Genomic DNA, 20,482 nt, shown 5'->3' with positions numbered 1-20,482 from the left:
CAAAAGACGCTCACCTGCAGCTCCTGACAACCAGCAACAGCGGCAACTCCACACTCTACTCGGCAAAAGGCACTCTGGGGGACCAGCTCAACACAACTGCTGGCCTCCAAAGCGCCAGAAGCTCGTGCAACAGCAGCAACAACGTCAAGCATGCCTTCGCAGAACACGGCTGGGTACATGTCAGCTGCAAATGCCCCACAGGCTGGGAATATGGCTCCTACTCTCCTGCTTTGGCATGCAAACACACCATAAGGTGCCCCAGAAGCTTGTGTGGGCACCTCCAGCAGACTACGGTCAATCCTCGACGAACGGCAGACACCTCCAAATTGCCAGAAGGCGCCCGTGGCACTCCTGGCAGCGGCTCCAACGTCGATGGTCCAATTGCGGGCGGCAAACACACAGGAAGGCCAGGCCGTATAACATATTAATCCATGAGACCTGAAATAGATAAATAATAAGTAAATTTGCACCAACTAGAATTATAAATTCCAACAAATCCTTAAATTCGCCCCTCTGGCAAACTATGTTTACAATTTAACTCAATCAATATGTTAACTCAGCTGTTCATAACGCAATCGAAAGCAGCCCTGATAACATTAACAGAGGTATGTTAATAACAGAACCAATTGAGTAATTGCTCAACTGTTCTGAACGCAATCGCCAACAACCCTGATAACGTTAACAGAGGCACTGTTAATAACAGAAATAGTACCGCCAACTGCTAAAATTCAAATAAGCCTGCCAAGCATAGTATTAAGTAATGTTAAATGTAAAAAATAATTGTTAAATGTTTATTTATCGTAATTCGTCACAATTTTCTTTTATGTTGTGATATGCATGTAAAATTTTGTTAAAATATGTCATACATGCCAGTAATTTGTCAGCTAGTCCGTTCCACAATTAGACCTATTTCGTTCCAATTCTGTCTCATATATTGCATTGTGAACTAGAATTAAGCAATGAAAAAGACAATAAAATGCGACTACTAGCTTAATCGCTAGAAGTTCGCCGTAGCGCACGCATGCGCAGCAATTTAAAAAAAACAACAACATGTTCGCCCTCTACAGCAACTAGTGCAGCAATCGCAAGAACAACAACAGCTGCCAACTCTGCTTCGCATGGAGCTTGAAGAAGAAGAAGCAAACTCGCTCAGAATGCAACAGCAGCAGCAACAGCAGACCCCACAACAACAGCCAGCCAGATTCAGCGAAATGAGGATAAATTCGCTAAGAAGGCACTACAGAGAGGGACGAATTACGCTCGAAGAGCTAAAACTAGCAATTAGGGAACAGCCATTGGTGATTCAGCAATTAGTACTGCCTCGCGAGCTGGCTATTCAAATATACCAGCAGCAACAACAGCAGCAGCAACAGCAACAACAGCAGCAGCAACAGCAACAACAGCAGCAGCAACAGCAACAACAGCAGCAGCAACAGCAACAACACCAGCAGCAACAGCAGCAGCAACAGCAACAAGAGCAGCAGCAACAACAGCAGCAGCAACACCAGTACCAACAGCAGCATCAGCAACAGCAACAACAGCAAATACAGCAGCAGCAACAACAGCTCGAGGGACTCCAGCATCAGCCAAATCAGCCGCCTGACGTCGAAATAGTGCTAGATACACCACAGCAGCAACAAGAGCAACAACTAGAACGGCCACTTCCACAACCTCAGCAAGCCAATTTACAACAGCAACGGCTAACTGAGGACGAGCAGCAGCTTGAGCACCGACTTGAAAGACTCAGGCAGCAACTTGAGCGCGAGATGGACGAGGCTGCAAATAACGAGCCAACTCAACAACAGCGAACACCAGAGCAGCAGCAATCAAACCAACAGCAACACACAATAGCCTTAACTGAAAATAAAAATACAAATATTAATCCAAACAACTCAGTCTGTGCCAATATAACAAATTTTTCTATTTCACAGAGCATAATAATAGCCCCATACAGCCTCATAAACATTGCCACAGATGCTCCTTGGCAACAAAATCAGCCCACAACCACACAACAGCTCCGCCAGCAGCACTCGAACCTTCACCAGCAGCACCTACAGCAACAACGGGAGGTAGTGGAGGCGCCCAGCAGCAACAACGCACAGTCAACAGTCAGGGGGGCTAAAAGAAGAAGAAGCAGTTCAACAAGCTGTATTGAACCCAAAAGACGCTCACCTGCAGCTCCTGACAACCAGCAACAGCGGCAACTCCACACTCTACTCGGCAAAAGGCACTCTGGGGGACCAGCTCAACACAACTGCTGGCCTCCAAAGCGCCAGAAGCTCGTGCAACAGCAGCAACAACGTCAAGCATGCCTTCGCAGAACACGGCTGGGTACATGTCAGCTGCAAATGCCCCACAGGCTGGGAATATGGCTCCTACTCTCCTGCTTTGGCATGCAAACACACCATAAGGTGCCCCAGAAGCTTGTGTGGGCACCTCCAGCAGACTACGGTCAATCCTCGACGAACGGCAGACACCTCCAAATTGCCAGAAGGCGCCCGTGGCACTCCTGGCAGCGGCTCCAACGTCGATGGTCCAATTGCGGGCGGCAAACACACAGGAAGGCCAGGCCGTATAACATATTAATCCATGAGACCTGAAATAGATAAATAATAAGTAAATTTGCACCAACTAGAATTATAAATTCCAACAAATCCTTAAATTCGCCCCTCTGGCAAACTATGTTTACAATTTAACTCAATCAATATGTTAACTCAGCTGTTCATAACGCAATCGAAAGCAGCCCTGATAACATTAACAGAGGTATGTTAATAACAGAACCAATTGAGTAATTGCTCAACTGTTCTGAACGCAATCGCCAACAACCCTGATAACGTTAACAGAGGCACTGTTAATAACAGAAATAGTACCGCCAACTGCTAAAATTCAAATAAGCCTGCCAAGCATAGTATTAAGTAATGTTAAATGTAAAAAATAATTGTTAAATGTTTATTTATCGTAATTCGTCACAATTTTCTTTTATGTTGTGATATGCATGTAAAATTTTGTTAAAATATGTCATACATGCCAGTAATTTGTCAGCTAGTCCGTTCCACAATTAGACCTATTTCGTTCCAATTCTGTCTCATATATTGCATTGTGAACTAGAATTAAGCAATGAAAAAGACAATAAAATGCGACTACTAGCTTAATCGCTAGAAGTTCGCCGTAGCGCACGCATGCGCAGCAATTTAAAAACAACAACATGTTCGCCCTCTACAGCAACTAGTGCAGCAATCGCAAGAACAACAACAGCTGCCAACTCTGCTTCGCATGGAGCTTGAAGAAGAAGAAGCAAACTCGCTCAGAATGCAACAGCAGCAGCAACAGCAGACCCCACAACAACAGCCAGCCAGATTCAGCGAAATGAGGATAAATTCGCTAAGAAGGCACTACAGAGAGGGACGAATTACGCTCGAAGAGCTAAAACTAGCAATTAGGGAACAGCCATTGGTGATTCAGCAATTAGTACTGCCTCGCGAGCTGGCTATTCAAATATACCAGCAGCAACAACAGCAGCAGCAACAGCAACAACAGCAGCAGCAACAGCAACAACAGCAGCAGCAACAGCAACAACAGCAGCAGCAACAGCAACAACACCAGCAGCAACAGCAGCAGCAACAGCAACAAGAGCAGCAGCAACAACAGCAGCAGCAACACCAGTACCAACAGCAGCATCAGCAACAGCAACAACAGCAAATACAGCAGCAGCAACAACAGCTCGAGGGACTCCAGCATCAGCCAAATCAGCCGCCTGACGTCGAAATAGTGCTAGATACACCACAGCAGCAACAAGAGCAACAACTAGAACGGCCACTTCCACAACCTCAGCAAGCCAATTTACAACAGCAACGGCTAACTGAGGACGAGCAGCAGCTTGAGCACCGACTTGAAAGACTCAGGCAGCAACTTGAGCGCGAGATGGACGAGGCTGCAAATAACGAGCCAACTCAACAACAGCGAACACCAGAGCAGCAGCAATCAAACCAACAGCAACACACAATAGCCTTAACTGAAAATAAAAATACAAATATTAATCCAAACAACTCAGTCTGTGCCAATATAACAAATTTTTCTATTTCACAGAGCATAATAATAGCCCCATACAGCCTCATAAACATTGCCACAGATGCTCCTTGGCAACAAAATCAGCCCACAACCACACAACAGCTCCGCCAGCAGCACTCGAACCTTCACCAGCAGCACCTACAGCAACAACGGGAGGTAGTGGAGGCGCCCAGCAGCAACAACGCACAGTCAACAGTCAGGGGGGCTAAAAGAAGAAGAAGCAGTTCAACAAGCTGTATTGAACCCAAAAGACGCTCACCTGCAGCTCCTGACAACCAGCAACAGCGGCAACTCCACACTCTACTCGGCAAAAGGCACTCTGGGGGACCAGCTCAACACAACTGCTGGCCTCCAAAGCGCCAGAAGCTCGTGCAACAGCAGCAACAACGTCAAGCATGCCTTCGCAGAACACGGCTGGGTACATGTCAGCTGCAAATGCCCCACAGGCTGGGAATATGGCTCCTACTCTCCTGCTTTGGCATGCAAACACACCATAAGGTGCCCCAGAAGCTTGTGTGGGCACCTCCAGCAGACTACGGTCAATCCTCGACGAACGGCAGACACCTCCAAATTGCCAGAAGGCGCCCGTGGCACTCCTGGCAGCGGCTCCAACGTCGATGGTCCAATTGCGGGCGGCAAACACACAGGAAGGCCAGGCCGTATAACATATTAATCCATGAGACCTGAAATAGATAAATAATAAGTAAATTTGCACCAACTAGAATTATAAATTCCAACAAATCCTTAAATTCGCCCCTCTGGCAAACTATGTTTACAATTTAACTCAATCAATATGTTAACTCAGCTGTTCATAACGCAATCGAAAGCAGCCCTGATAACATTAACAGAGGTATGTTAATAACAGAACCAATTGAGTAATTGCTCAACTGTTCTGAACGCAATCGCCAACAACCCTGATAACGTTAACAGAGGCACTGTTAATAACAGAAATAGTACCGCCAACTGCTAAAATTCAAATAAGCCTGCCAAGCATAGTATTAAGTAATGTTAAATGTAAAAAATAATTGTTAAATGTTTATTTATCGTAATTCGTCACAATTTTCTTTTATGTTGTGATATGCATGTAAAATTTTGTTAAAATATGTCATACATGCCAGTAATTTGTCAGCTAGTCCGTTCCACAATTAGACCTATTTCGTTCCAATTCTGTCTCATATATTGCATTGTGAACTAGAATTAAGCAATGAAAAAGACAATAAAATGCGACTACTAGCTTAATCGCTAGAAGTTCGCCGTAGCGCACGCATGCGCAGCAATTTAAAAAGAAACTTGCAGATGCCAATTCTTTCCCCAAGAATTTTGGATCAACGACTTACCACAGAAGAAAGGATCTCATACCTGGGAGTACAAGTCGATAAAAAGCTTCTTTTGAGCAGCCACGTCACCACCATTGTCGCCAGGGTTAGAGACAGGGCCAAAAAGCTGCACTGGTTAATATCAGAAAGGAGCAAGCTGCCATTAAAATGCAAGGTAACACTTTATAAGCAGCTCATAGCCCCAATATGGCAGTTCGCACTTCCGGTCTGGGGATCACTTCTATGCGAAGGCCAATTTGAACGTATTCAAGTTGCGCAAAATAAGATATTGCGAACCATTGCTGGAGCACCTTGGTACGTGCGGAACCAAAGCATCCACACTGATCTGAAGGTCGTGCCGGTGGAAAAAGTGTACCAGGATGCTTGCTCCAGGTACTGGGCTCGGCTCAGTAACCACAGCAACGAAGAAGCCAAAAATATTGCCCTTAAAGCAAGACTCCCACAACGTCACCTAGGTGTCAGAAGAAGATACGCTGAAATGCTTCGGAAACACCTACCTCTGGGTCGCCTAGCACAGCAGCAGCGATCACAGCAGGTCCAGCAGCGGGAGCTACCTTCTCAAGGGCAGTCGGGTCCGCTCCAGCGCCCACCCAGCCTCAGATACTACCTTGTATTTGACATACAAGAACTGCTGAGTCAAACAGTGGTGCAGCCCAACAACCTCCAGGATGAACGAAGCAGCCCGTCTCATATGCAGCTGTGCTCAACTCTCGCTGCCCCTACAAGGCCAGGAGCCCTCATTCCTCCCAGTCCAGAGACACCAAGCTCGCATCCAAATCCACAGACGCAGCGGGACGTGGCCACCGGTGCGAATCATGAAGCAGTGTGCAACACCATGTGCACACTTGCTACACTATTCATTATGGCAGCCAACCTCTATGTACTAGTACCACAGCGAGGGCCTAAGACTAGGACTATTTGCAGGACACGGCAACTCATCCAATTGCGAATGGCTGAAAGGCAGATAAAACAAAGATCGCGTTACGCTAACGAACCACTCAGATGGCTCCATACAACTCGTTGTCAAAGGGTTGCCTACTTACAGAAATTTAGACTGCGACATCCCATACAATGGAAAAAGGCCTTGATGCTTCGTTTCTCAAGCACCCATACTAATGACATCTGGCGACAGGATCAACAGTGGTCACGCTGGAGACTCCAGCTTATTCAGATGCAACGGCTATCAGACTGGGTAGCTTCCAGACAATTGGGAATTTTCCCAGTCCTCAAATAATAATTTGACAGCAATCCCCATGCCAAGGCTGGGCAACTTTACTTGATTTGTATATAACATGTCACTTAATTCATTGTAAATACTCTGGGTATTAAATGAATAAAAACAACAGTCTGGATCCCAGTCCCCACTTCTCTGTCTGTCAACCAGGCATGGAGCTGGGCTCTGGAATCCAGACCGACATTGCGTTTGTTCCCTTGTGTCGAACGGTAAACAAAAATAAAATTAAATATATAAAACCTAACTTGTGTGCTGTATATATACTTATATATAGCAGAGCAGCAACATATTGTTAATTCTATTAACAAAAGAAGCCATCACAGACGAGATACCTGACGACAGCGAGGGAAAAACTACGCCAAAGAACTTATAAATATATACATAATGATATGTACATAAGGCAAAAAGGGCAAGTACATAGACAAGTAAATAAGGAAAAAAATGCGCGAAAAGGCGGCGTCCAAGCCGGCGGCCATTGCTGCATCCAAAGCTACAAAAGCTATAGCCCCCCCCCATACCCCGGCACCTGTTGCTGAAAATGTCGCCATTGGCGCACCAATACAGCTGCAGCTGCAGCATCAGCAGCAGCAGCTTACAGCTCAACACCAGCAACGGCACCAGCTACCCAAGCAGCAGCAACAACATCAACGCCAGCTGAAACGGAGAAAGCCGAAGCCGAAGCACAAGAGAGCGCCAATGCTCTCTACGGCTCAGTCGCTGTCGGCGCTTGCGTCGGCAGAAGCGCCAATCGAGCGTTTGAGTGTCGGCAGCAGAGCGGCATCGAACACGAGCAAATTCAGCAGCAGCAGCAGCTATGAACGTAGTGAGAGCGATCATGGCAACATGTTCGTCTCGAGCTGCGAACAAAATGTTGAGAGCGACAGTATGGGGCTACAGCAACATGTTGTTAGAGCGCAAGTTCATAGCAACATGCTTGCTGATAGCCCAACCAATTCTGACTCAGAAATTATCTGTGTCACACATAGCCAGGAAATGGAGGAAATTAATAAAAATAATGCCGATGCTGCTCCATCGGCTAGCCAATTAATTCCTAATAATTATGCGGGAATGATGCCAGCTGAAATTATGCAAGTTTCAGAAAATGAACTAGAGGCGAGTGGGCAACAATCGCTGCCAATAAATGAGGATATGTTGGGTACTAGAATCTGTGGATCACCCAAAGCCAATACGGTCATTAAACGACCTATTAAGCGCAAATTCTCACCAACTATGCCAGCGAATAAGAGTGACAAGCGTGCACTATTATTAGCATACGCTGAGTATATTACGAACGCAGACAGTGTCAGGGATACTCCTTCGTATTCTGATTTCTTTAAATCAAATACAGCCAATAAAGTATCCGACAATCTGTCAAGCGACAATAATATACCAGCAGCCAAAGCTAGAAAGAGCACGCAGTCAAATAATGGCACGAATGTTGGCAAAACTAACAATGCTACATTCGTTGCTAACGACAACAACAACGAGGACAGTGATGACATTGACATCATGGAAGTTGAAGATGAGGCAACAGATTGCAATCCAAATATGATCTCTGGTCAGACAATGCAGCTGAATCTAGCTCAACGGGTCAAGGTGCCCACCATATACCTGCCCAATATTGATGATATTCAAAGAATTATCAAAGATATCTCAAATAATGTGGGTGCTAATAAGTTTGCTACTAAAAGTACGCAGACAGGTGGTGTGAGAGTGCAATGTGCGGACATTGAGGCATACAATGCAACAATTGCGTTGCTTGATGCCTCTAATGTTCACCGGCACACCCATCAAATGCGCAATGAGCGCGGATTTAGAATCATTATTCGCCATTTACACCACACTACTCCATGCGACTGGGTACGCATAGAATTGCGAAGAATGGGGCATGAGGTTAGGTATGTGGGCGTGATAAAACAACGCTTCACTGCCAAACCGATCAATACGTTCGAAATTGAGCTAGTGAAAAACGAGAACAACACTAAGATACTGGAACTGAAACAACTTGGCAGCCAGGAAATCAAAGTGGAGAGGCAGCGGAAGCGCACTGATCCTGTTCAGTGCCACCGTTGCCAGGCATACGGGCATAGTAAAAACTATTGCCGACGACCATTTGTATGCCTTAAATGCGGACAAGGACACCCGACCACGACATGCTCCAAGACAAGAGGCGAGCCTTCAAAGTGCGCCAATTGTCAGGGCCAGCATGTAGCCAATTATAAAGGCTGCAAAGCTTTTAAAGATGAGCGAGCTAGGCTATCAGCAAACCGGGCACGAGTCATGCCCATCCAGCACGAGCACAAGCAGCCATCAGTCAATAAGCGTCAACATGGAACGCAAAACGTGGTGTCCAACCAGGACCGTGAACAACATCAGCAGCAGAAGAACCAGAAGATGCAAAGCAACATTGCCAACTCGACGATGACTTATAGTCAGGTGACCAGCGGGCGAGTCAATACTGGTCGGATGCATAATCCGGCCATGCAACACCTCCTAAAGTCCCAGAAGAAACTTCAGATGGAACAAGAGGAAGAGCGCCAGAAAAATCAATCGGGAGCAGCGAATGCTTCAAACACAACAGGCGCTAGTCATCATCAGCAGCAGCAGCAGCAAAAGCAACAGAAAAATAAGCAACGGCAACAAAAAGAAAGCCAAGAGCCGGTCAATAATGCAGCCATTGATGCTTTAAATAGCAACATGGCTGCAATTATGCAAATGACCACGAAATTGGACCAAGTAGTTGAACTACTTTTGAAAATAGTGGCCAAAAATAAAATTAATGCATATCCTGCAACCAAATTGCACGGAACAGCCACTAGGACGCTAGCTAGTTTAACGGCTAGTAGCTCCTCAGACGCCAATGATACTCGAAATGAGTAATACAAGAGACACTATGATAAACGGCCAGCGAGTGAGGGAGTACACAAAAAACTCTCGGAACAAACAAACAGTCACTAATTTAGAAACAGGCAGAGCCGCAACCTATCCCTTAAAACAAGGTAATCGGCTACCTGCGTTTAACTTTGCAAACATCGGCAATTATGCCAATGATCAACAACTGGCTATCGGCCAGCCCACTAATAAGGCGAATATTAAAAAACGCTATCTAGAATATACAGAATCTATCGACGAAATAAACAATCATATATATAATGATATGCAAGCAGCCTTGGAGTTTGAATTTAATTTCAACTCTGAGGATGCAATCGAATTTTTAAATGAATTATTTACTCATAATCAACATGATACTCCCCCACGCAGCCGTAGCCAAAAAGGCAAATCATATGTCAAACAATATAGAGGGCACACGCTGCTACGCGCACCTATAGCGCGTAGTAAAAATAAATATAGCGTGCCCAAAACTAATTGGCAGTCTACTCAGGTGTCCAACTTAGAATGGACACCAAAAGATAACAAAGTTCAACTACCAACTACTCAACAGACACTCATGCACAATGTGCAACAAAATCAACTGACTGATGACCTAGAAATTGACAATCTGCAGCCAGCTGACCCACTAGTCGAACATATCTTCAACGTCTTGGAGAAAAAACTTGTACGGGACGTAGATAATACGGACCCGCACGAAAAACTTATGCTTGAGAACCTGTTGCAGGGTATGATGCAACTAGGTAATAATTACGAAGCCAAGCAACCACTAACTGACAGCGAGCACTGTCGGACAGAACAATACAAACTGACAAATTCGGACTCGACCACGGACATAAACTCTAATTCAAATCTGAATACATTCCAGACTTCACTTACCCAATATTGGCCTATCCAGCGGCCTGAAGGGCATCCACAGCACCAGCAACTCCATTCGGCGAAACAGCAGCCGACGGCATCCACCACGCCCTTATTTGGGCACCAGCAGCAGCCGCAAAATCCGCAGCCTCTCCTATGGGAGCAGCAGAACCAGCAGCGATGGTCAATAGGAGCCTCCAGTGCCGCCTATGGTCACCAGCAGCAGCCGCAAAATCCGCAGCCTCCCCTATGGGAGCAGCAAGAACAGCAGCGATGGTCAATTGGAGCCTCCAGTGCCGCCTATGGTCACCAGCAGCAGCCGCAAAATCCGCAGCCTCTCCTATGGGAGCAGCAAGAACAGCAGCGATGGTCAATTGGAGCCTCCAGTGCCGCCTATGGTCACCAGCAGCAGCCGCAAAATCCTCAGTCCGTGCTATGGGGACAGCCGAGCATGCAGCAACAGCCGACGGCACCCACCACGCCCTCCTCTGGGCACCAGCAGCAGCCGCAAAATCTGCAGCCTCGTCTATGGGGGCAGCAAGCACAGCAGCGGTGGTCTATAGGAGCCTCCAATGCCTCCTATGGATACCAGCAGCAGCCGCAAAATCCTCAGTCCGTGCTATGGGGACAGCCGAGCATGCAGCAACAGCCGACGGCATCCACCACGCCCTCATTTGGGCACCAGCAGCAGCCGCAAAATCTGCAGCCTCGTCCATGGGAGCAGCAAGAACAGCAGCGATGGTCAATAGGAGCCTCCAGTGCCGCCTATGGTCACCAGCAGCAGCCGCAAAATCTGCAGCCCCTCCTATGGGAGCAGCAGAACCAGCAGCAAAGGTCAATACGAGCCTCCAGTGCCGCCTATGGACACCAGGAGCAGCCGCAAAATCCTCGGTCCGTCCTATGGGGACAGCTGAGCACGCAGCAACAGCCGACGGCATCCACCACGCCCTCATTTGGGCACCAGCAGCAGCCGCAAAATCTGCAGCCTCGTCTATGGGGGCAGCAAGCACAGCAGCGATGGTCAATAGGAGCCTCCAATGCCTCCTATGGTCACCAGCAACGCCCGCCAAATCTGCAGCCGAACGTGCAACAGCAGCCGACGACAGCCGCCACGCCCACCTACGGGCTCAAGCGCGAGCCTCAAAATGCACAATCTGTACCTGAGTACAGGCAGACACAACAGCATCAGTCGACGGCGTCCTCACTGGACTCCCTTGGCACTAAAAAGCAGCCCCTTATTGATCATCCAGTCCTTAAGGGGCAGCAGCTTCTCCAGCAATGGGACATTGTGGTCAAAACGGCCTCCCTTGGCCAGACGCAGCGACCCCAAATTGAGCAGAATGCCCAGCCGGACACGCAGCTGCACAACACGCACCAATTGACGGTGGTCACTACGGCAAATAAATGCCACCTAATCCAGCTGAAAATGGCACAAACTGCCAAATTGGAGCGGCGACGAAGATGCAGGCGAAGGATGACTACCCAGAGGCCATCTATCCAGCCCAGCAGACGCCGTACCTGCAATAAAAACAGAAATGTTAAAAAATGCAAATTGCAAAAAATGCCATTTATTCACTTACCTGCACAAATGGACCAGCGAATGCGTCAGCGGCCTGCTCAGCACACACGGAAGCCGGCGAAACGTCATCCACTCGACGCCGAGTGGCCAGACACAGCGCCACCCGTACGTGCAAAAATGATGCAGCGCAGGCTGCATATCACTCCGCCCTCGGGCAAAAACAGGCGCGATAACACGGCGATCCGCTATCCATGGATCCTGGGTGTGTGGATGGTGTTGCTCATTGCCAGTCACCCGCTCCAGCAGCTGAAGTTATGCCCTTCCAAAGCGATGCAACTTCCAGCAGATGTAGCGGCAGCCATCACGCAATGCAAATTGCAAATTTATGCGACAATAAGCCGGCCAGGTACCAGGTGGAGGCCAATTGTCCACCGCAAGGCCAGAGGCAGACGGCCAGCGCATCGTAAGGCGGTGCGATATAAAATAAATTAATTAATTAGATTATTTAGCCATAAAATTGTTACATTTAAAATTTTCAACTACTCACATGTACTTAGCGTGCCCAATTGATACTTATGTTATTCTTGCCATTCACACGACAGCATTGCCAGCTGATCGTGCATAAATTTCCCCCAGCGAACTGACCTACGACAATAATGTTAATCGAACAGAGTCTGTTATGTTATGTTATGTTTAAATGTAGGTCAGTCGAGATTAAATGTTAAATGTATCTCCCCCGTCATGTCCCTCTCCACCTTGCAAACTGGAGATCGTTGCATAGTTTTAAGTGCTCCCATAAATGTTCTAAAATTTCTGTTTGCAAAACTATATGTAGAAATGAGCAACAATAAAAATCTCTCTGTGGCGGTCGTGGCGAGCGGACGTGTTTGCGGACAGCGCCCGGTCGGCCAACCAGACGAACAACTAAAAAAAAACTTTTACAAGTGTCTTTATTTCTGCCAGTAAATTAAAATTAAATTAAATAAAATAAAATAAATAAAATAAAATGCTTGTGCCAAACAATTTAAATAATAAAGTTTAAACAAATAAACTGCCAATCAGCATTTTTAAATGCTAAAAATAAATTCAAAAAAAAAAAAATTTAAATAAAAGCCACAATGGAGAGAAAAAGTCAAAAACTAATAAAATAAAGTATTCTAACAAATTAAATACGGCCAATCAGCATTTTTAAATGCTAAACAATAAAATAAAATAAATAAATAAAATTAAATATATAAAACCTAACTTGTGTGCTGTATATATACTTATATATAGCAGAGCAGCAACATATTGTTAATTCTATTAACAAAAGAAGCCATCACAGACGAGATACCTGACGACAGCGAGGGAAAAACTACGCCAAAGAACTTATAAATATATACATAATGATATGTACATAAGGCAAAAAGGGCAAGTACATAGACAAGTAAATAAGGAAAAAAATGCGCGAAAAGGCGGCGTCCAAGCCGGCGGCCATTGCTGCATCCAAAGCTACAAAAGCTATAGCCCCCCCCCATACCCCGGCACCTGTTGCTGAAAATGTCGCCATTGGCGCACCAATACAGCTGCAGCTGCAGCATCAGCAGCAGCAGCTTACAGCTCAACACCAGCAACGGCACCAGCTACCCAAGCAGCAGCAACAACATCAACGCCAGCTGAAACGGAGAAAGCCGAAGCCGAAGCACAAGAGAGCGCCAATGCTCTCTACGGCTCAGTCGCTGTCGGCGCTTGCGTCGGCAGAAGCGCCAATCGAGCGTTTGAGTGTCGGCAGCAGAGCGGCATCGAACACGAGCAAATTCAGCAGCAGCAGCAGCTATGAACGTAGTGAGAGCGATCATGGCAACATGTTCGTCTCGAGCTGCGAACAAAATGTTGAGAGCGACAGTATGGGGCTACAGCAACATGTTGTTAGAGCGCAAGTTCATAGCAACATGCTTGCTGATAGCCCAACCAATTCTGACTCAGAAATTATCTGTGTCACACATAGCCAGGAAATGGAGGAAATTAATAAAAATAATGCCGATGCTGCTCCATCGGCTAGCCAATTAATTCCTAATAATTATGCGGGAATGATGCCAGCTGAAATTATGCAAGTTTCAGAAAATGAACTAGAGGCGAGTGGGCAACAATCGCTGCCAATAAATGAGGATATGTTGGGTACTAGAATCTGTGGATCACCCAAAGCCAATACGGTCATTAAACGACCTATTAAGCGCAAATTCTCACCAACTATGCCAGCGAATAAGAGTGACAAGCGTGCACTATTATTAGCATACGCTGAGTATATTACGAACGCAGACAGTGTCAGGGATACTCCTTCGTATTCTGATTTCTTTAAATCAAATACAGCCAATAAAGTATCCGACAATCTGTCAAGCGACAATAATATACCAGCAGCCAAAGCTAGAAAGAGCACGCAGTCAAATAATGGCACGAATGTTGGCAAAACTAACAATGCTACATTCGTTGCTAACGACAACAACAACGAGGACAGTGATGACATTGACATCATGGAAGTTGAAGATGAGGCAACAGATTGCAATCCAAATATGATCTCTGGTCAGACAATGCAGCTGAATCTAGCTCAACGGGTCAAGGTGCCCACCATATACCTGCCCAATATTGATGATATTCAAAGAATTATCAAAGATATCTCAAATAATGTGGGTGCTAATAAGTTTGCTACTAAAAGTACGCAGACAGGTGGTGTGAGAGTGCAATGTGCGGACATTGAGGCATACAATGCAACAATTGCGTTGCTTGATGCCTCTAATGTTCACCGGCACACCCATCAAATGCGCAATGAGCGCGGATTTAGAATCATTATTCGCCATTTACACCACACTACTCCATGCGACTGGGTACGCATAGAATTGCGAAGAATGGGGCATGAGGTTAGGTATGTGGGCGTGATAAAACAACGCTTCACTGCCAAACCGATCAATACGTTTGAAATTGAGCTAGTGAAAAACGAGAACAACACTAAGATACTGGAACTGAAACAACTTGGCAGCCAGGAAATCAAAGTGGAGAGGCAGCGGAAGCGCACTGATCCTGTTCAGTGCCACCGTTGCCAGGCATACGGGCATAGTAAAAACTATTGCCGACGACCATTTGTATGCCTTAAATGCGGACAAGGACACCCGACCACGACATGCTCCAAGACAAGAGGCGAGCCTTCAAAGTGCGCCAATTGTCAGGGCCAGCATGTAGCCAATTATAAAGGCTGCAAAGCTTTTAAAGATGAGCGAGCTAGGCTATCAGCAAACCGGGCACGAGTCATGCCCATCCAGCACGAGCGCAAGCAGCCATCAGTCAATAAGCGTCAACATGGAACGCAAAACGTGGTGTCCAACCAGGACCGTGAACAACATCAGCAGCAGAAGAGCCAGAAGATGCAAAGCAACATTGCCAACTCGACGATGACTTATAGTCAGGTGACCAGCGGGCGAGTCAATACTGGTCGGATGCATAATCCGGCCATGCAACACCTCCTAAAGTTCCAGAAGAAACTTCAGATGGAACAAGAGGAAGAGCGCCAGAAAAATCAATCGGGAGCAGCGAATGCTTCAAACACAACAGGCGCTAGTCATCATCAGCAGCAGCAGCAGCAAAAGCAACAGAAAAATAAGCAACGGCAACAAAAAGAAAGCCAAGAGCCGGTCAATAATGCAGCCATTGATGCTTTAAATAGCAACATGGCTGCAATTATGCAAATGACCACGAAATTGGACCAAGTAGTTGAACTACTTTTGAAAATAGTGGCCAAAAATAAAATTAATGCATATCCTGCAACCAAATTGCACGGAACAGCCACTAGGACGCTAGCTAGTTTAACGGCTAGTAGCTCCTCAGACGCCAATGATACTCGAAATGAGTAATACAAGAGACACTATGATAAACGGCCAGCGAGTGAGGGAGTACACAAAAAACTCTCGGAACAAACAAACAGTCACTAATTTAGAAACAGGCAGAGCCGCAACCTATCCCTTAAAACAAGGTAATCGGCTACCTGCGTTTAACTTTGCAAACATCGGCAATTATGCCAATGATCAACAACTGGCTATCGGCCAGCCCACTAATAAGGCGAATATTAAAAAACGCTATCTAGAATATACAGAATCTATCGACGAAATAAACAATCATATATATAATGATATGCAAGCAGCCTTGGAGTTTGAATTTAATTTCAACTCTGAGGATGCAATCGAATTTTTAAATGAATTATTTACTCATAATCAACATGATACTCCCCCACGCAGCCGTAGCCAAAAAGGCAAATCATATGTCAAACAATATAGAGGGCACACGCTGCTACGCGCACCTATAGCGCGTAGTAAAAATAAATATAGCGTGCCCAAAACTAATTGGCAGTCTACTCAGGTGTCCAACTTAGAATGGACACCAAAAGATAACAAAGTTCAACTACCAACTACTCAGCAGACACTCATGCACAATGTGCAACAAAATCAACTGACTGATGACCTAGAAATTGACAATCTGCAGCCAGCTGACCCACTAGTCGAACATATCTTCAACGTCTTGGAGAAAAAACTTGTACGGGACGTAGATAATACGGACCCGCACGAAAAACTTATGCTTGAGAACCTGTTGCAGGGTATGATGCAACTAGGTAATAATTACGAAGCCAAGCAACCACTAACTGACAGCGAGCACTGTCGGACAGAACAATACAAACTGACAAATTCGGACTCGACCACGGACATAAACTCTAATTCAAATCTGAATACATTCCAGACTTCACTTACCCAATATTGGCCTATCCAGCGGCCTGAAGGGCATCCACAGCACCAGCAACTCCATTCGGCGAAACAGCAGCCGACGGCATCCACCACGCCCTTATTTGGGCACCAGCAGCAGCCGCAAAATCCGCAGCCTCTCCTATGGGAGCAGCAGAACCAGCAGCGATGGTCAATAGGAGCCTCCAGTGCCGCCTATGGTCACCAGCAGCAGCCGCAAAATCCGCAGCCTCCCCTATGGGAGCAGCAAGAACAGCAGCGATGGTCAATTGGAGCCTCCAGTGCCGCCTATGGTCACCAGCAGCAGCCGCAAAATCCGCAGCCTCTCCTATGGGAGCAGCAAGAACAGCAGCGATGGTCAATTGGAGCCTCCAGTGCCGCCTATGGTCACCAGCAGCAGCCGCAAAATCCTCAGTCCGTGCTATGGGGACAGCCGAGCATGCAGCAACAGCCGACGGCACCCACCACGCCCTCCTCTGGGCACCAGCAGCAGCCGCAAAATCTGCAGCCTCGTCTATGGGGGCAGCAAGCACAGCAGCGGTGGTCTATAGGAGCCTCCAATGCCTCCTATGGATACCAGCAGCAGCCGCAAAATCCTCAGTCCGTGCTATGGGGACAGCCGAGCATGCAGCAACAGCCGACGGCATCCACCACGCCCTCATTTGGGCACCAGCAGCAGCCGCAAAATCTGCAGCCTCGTCCATGGGAGCAGCAAGAACAGCAGCGATGGTCAATAGGAGCCTCCAGTGCCGCCTATGGTCACCAGCAGCAGCCGCAAAATCTGCAGCCCCTCCTATGGGAGCAGCAGAACCAGCAGCAAAGGTCAATACGAGCCTCCAGTGCCGCCTATGGACACCAGGAGCAGCCGCAAAATCCTCGGTCCGTCCTATGGGGACAGCTGAGCACGCAGCAACAGCCGACGGCATCCACCACGCCCTCATTTGGGCACCAGCAGCAGCCGCAAAATCTGCAGCCTCGTCTATGGGGGCAGCAAGCACAGCAGCGATGGTCAATAGGAGCCTCCAATGCCTCCTATGGTCACCAGCAACGCCCGCCAAATCTGCAGCCGAACGTGCAACAGCAGCCGACGACAGCCGCCACGCCCACCTACGGGCTCAAGCGCGAGCCTCAAAATGCACAATCTGTACCTGAGTACAGGCAGACACAACAGCATCAGTCGACGGCGTCCTCACTGGACTCCCTTGGCACTAAAAAGCAGCCCCTTATTGATCATCCAGTCCTTAAGGGGCAGCAGCTTCTCCAGCAATGGGACATTGTGGTCAAAACGGCCTCCCTTGGCCAGACGCAGCGACCCCAAATTGAGCAGAATGCCCAGCCGGACACGCAGCTGCACAACACGCACCAATTGACGGTGGTCACTACGGCAAATAAATGCCACCTAATCCAGCTGAAAATGGCACAAACTGCCAAATTGGAGCGGCGACGAAGATGCAGGCGTAGGATGACTACCCAGAGGCCATCTATCCAGCCCAGCAGACGCCGTACCTGCAATAAAAACAGAAATGTTAAAAAATGCAAATTGCAAAAAATGCCATTTATTCACTTACCTGCACAAATGGACCAGCGAATGCGTCAGCGGCCTGCTCAGCACACACGGAAGCCGGCGAAACGTCATCCACTCGACGCCGAGTGGCCAGACACAGCGCCACCCGTACGTGCAAAAATGATGCAGCGCAGGCTGCATATCACTCCGCCCTCGGGCAAAAACAGGCGCGATAACACGGCGATCCGCTATCCATGGATCCTGGGTGTGTGGATGGTGTTGCTCATTGCCAGTCACCCGCTCCAGCAGCTGAAGTTATGCCCTTCCAAAGCGATGCAACTTCCAGCAGATGTAGCGGCAGCCATCACGCAATGCAAATTGCAAATTTATGCGACAATAAGCCGGCCAGGTACCAGGTGGAGGCCAATTGTCCACCGCAAGGCCAGAGGCAGGCGGCCAGCGCATCGTAAGGCGGTGCGATATAAAATAAATTAATCAATTAGATTATTTAGCCATAAAATTGTTAAAATTTAAATTTTTGTCCACTCACATGTACTTAGCGTGCCCAATTGATACTTATGTTATTCTTGCCATTCACACGACAGCATTGCCAGCTGATCGTGCATAAATTTCCCCCAGCGAACTGACCTACGACAATAATGTTAATCGAACAGAGTCTGTTATGTTATGTTATGTTTAAATGTAGGTCAGTCGAGATTAAATGTTAAATGTATCTCCCCCGTCATGTCCCTCTCCACCTTGCAAACTGGAGATCGTTGCATAGTTTTAAGTGCTCCCATAAATGTTCTAAAATTTCTGTTTGCAAAACTATATGTAGAAATGAGCAACAATAAAAATCTCTCTGTGGCGGTCGTGGCGAGCGGACGTGTTTGCGGACAGCGCCCGGTCGGCCAACCAGACGAACAACTAAAAAAATTTTTACAAGTGTCTTTATTTCTGCCAGTAAATTAAAATTAAAATTAAATTAAATAAAATGCTTGTGCCAAACAATTTAAAATAATAAAGTTTAAACAAATAAACTGCCAATCAGCATTTTTAAATGCTAAAAATAAACTCAAAAAAAATTTAAATAAAAGCCACAATGGAGAGAAAAAGTGAAAAACTAATAAAATCAAGTATTCTAACAAATTAAATACGGCCAATCAGCATTTTTAAATGCTAAACAATAAAATAAAATAAATAAATAAAACCAAATATATAAAACCTAACTTGTGTGCTGTATATATACTTATATACAGCAGAGCAGCAACATATTGTTAATACTATTAACAAAAGAAGCCATCACAGACGAGATACCTGACGACAGCGAGGGAAAACTACGCCAAAAAAAACTCATAAATATATACATAATGATATGTATATAAGGCAAAAAAGGGCAAGTACATAGACAAGTAAATAAGGAAAAAAATGCGCGAAAAGGCGGCGTCCAAGCCGGCGGCCATTGCTGCATCCAAAGCTACAAAAGCTATAGCCCCCCCCCATACCCCGGCACCTGTTGCTGAAAATGTCGCCATTGGCGCACCAATACAGCTGCAGCTGCAGCAGCAGCAGCTTACAGCTCAACACCAGCAACGGCACCAGCTACCCAAGCAACAACATCAACGCCAGCTGAAACGGAGAAAGCCGAAGCCGAAGCACAAGAGAGCGCCAATGCTCTCTACGGCTCAGTCGCTGTCGACGCTTGCGTCGGCAGAAGCGCCAATCGAGCGTTTGAGTGTCGGCAGCAGAGCGGCATCGAACACGAGCAAATTCAGCAGCAGCAGCAGCTATGAACGTAGTGAGAGCGATCATGGCAACATGTTCGTCTCGAGCTGCGAACAAAATGTTGAGAGCGACAGTATGGGGCTACAGCAACATGTTGTTAGAGCGCAAGTTCATAGCAACATGCTTGCTGATAGCCCAATCAATTCTGACTCAGAAATTATCTGTGTCACATATAGCCAGGAAATGGAGGAAATTAATAAAAATAATGCCGATGCTACTCCATCGGCTAGTCAATTAATTCCTAATAATTATGCGGGAATGATGCCAGCTGAAATTATGCAAGTTTCAGAAAATGAACTGGAGGCGAGTGGGCAACAATCGCTGCCAATAAATGAGGATATGTTGGGTACTAGAATCTGTGGATCACCCAAAGCCAATACGGTCATTAAACGACCTATTAAGCGCAAAATTTCACCAACTATGCCAGCGAATAAGAGTGACAAGCGTGCACTATTATTAGCATACGCTGAGTATATTACGAACGCAGACAGTGTCAGGGATACTCCTTCGTATTCTGATTTCTTTAAA

At 46.7% G+C, this 20,482-nt stretch overlaps 2 protein-coding genes across 2 annotated transcripts; both read left to right on the top strand.

The window, feature by feature from the left end:
* The first annotated feature begins 1,154 nt into the window (after positions 1-1,154).
* On the top strand, positions 1,155-4,733 carry LOC138911753 (GATA zinc finger domain-containing protein 10-like). Its single transcript, XM_070211135.1, has 7 exons — positions 1,155-1,298; positions 1,932-2,108; positions 2,179-2,331; positions 3,223-3,453; positions 4,087-4,263; positions 4,334-4,486; positions 4,629-4,733. The coding sequence occupies exons 1-7, from the start codon at positions 1,155-1,157 to the stop codon at positions 4,731-4,733; spliced, it is 1,140 nt and encodes a 379-aa protein (XP_070067236.1).
* Positions 4,734-7,080: 2,347 nt separating this feature from the next.
* LOC138911752 (putative uncharacterized protein DDB_G0271606) lies at positions 7,081-19,962 on the top strand. The gene is made up of 11 exons (XM_070211134.1): positions 7,081-7,522; positions 7,988-8,301; positions 8,932-9,375; positions 10,739-11,002; positions 11,165-11,773; positions 13,471-13,789; positions 14,255-14,568; positions 15,199-15,642; positions 17,006-17,269; positions 17,432-18,122; positions 19,721-19,962. The coding sequence occupies exons 1-11, from the start codon at positions 7,081-7,083 to the stop codon at positions 19,960-19,962; spliced, it is 4,347 nt and encodes a 1,448-aa protein (XP_070067235.1).
* The last annotated feature ends 520 nt before the right edge of the window (positions 19,963-20,482 follow it).

This window comes from Drosophila virilis, unplaced genomic scaffold (genome assembly GCF_030788295.1).
Source record: "Drosophila virilis strain 15010-1051.87 unplaced genomic scaffold, Dvir_AGI_RSII-ME tig00002570, whole genome shotgun sequence".
Taxonomy (NCBI): domain Eukaryota; kingdom Metazoa; phylum Arthropoda; class Insecta; order Diptera; family Drosophilidae; genus Drosophila; species Drosophila virilis.
Note: the sequence above shows the minus strand (reverse complement) of the source record. Positions and strands in the feature narration are given on the sequence as shown.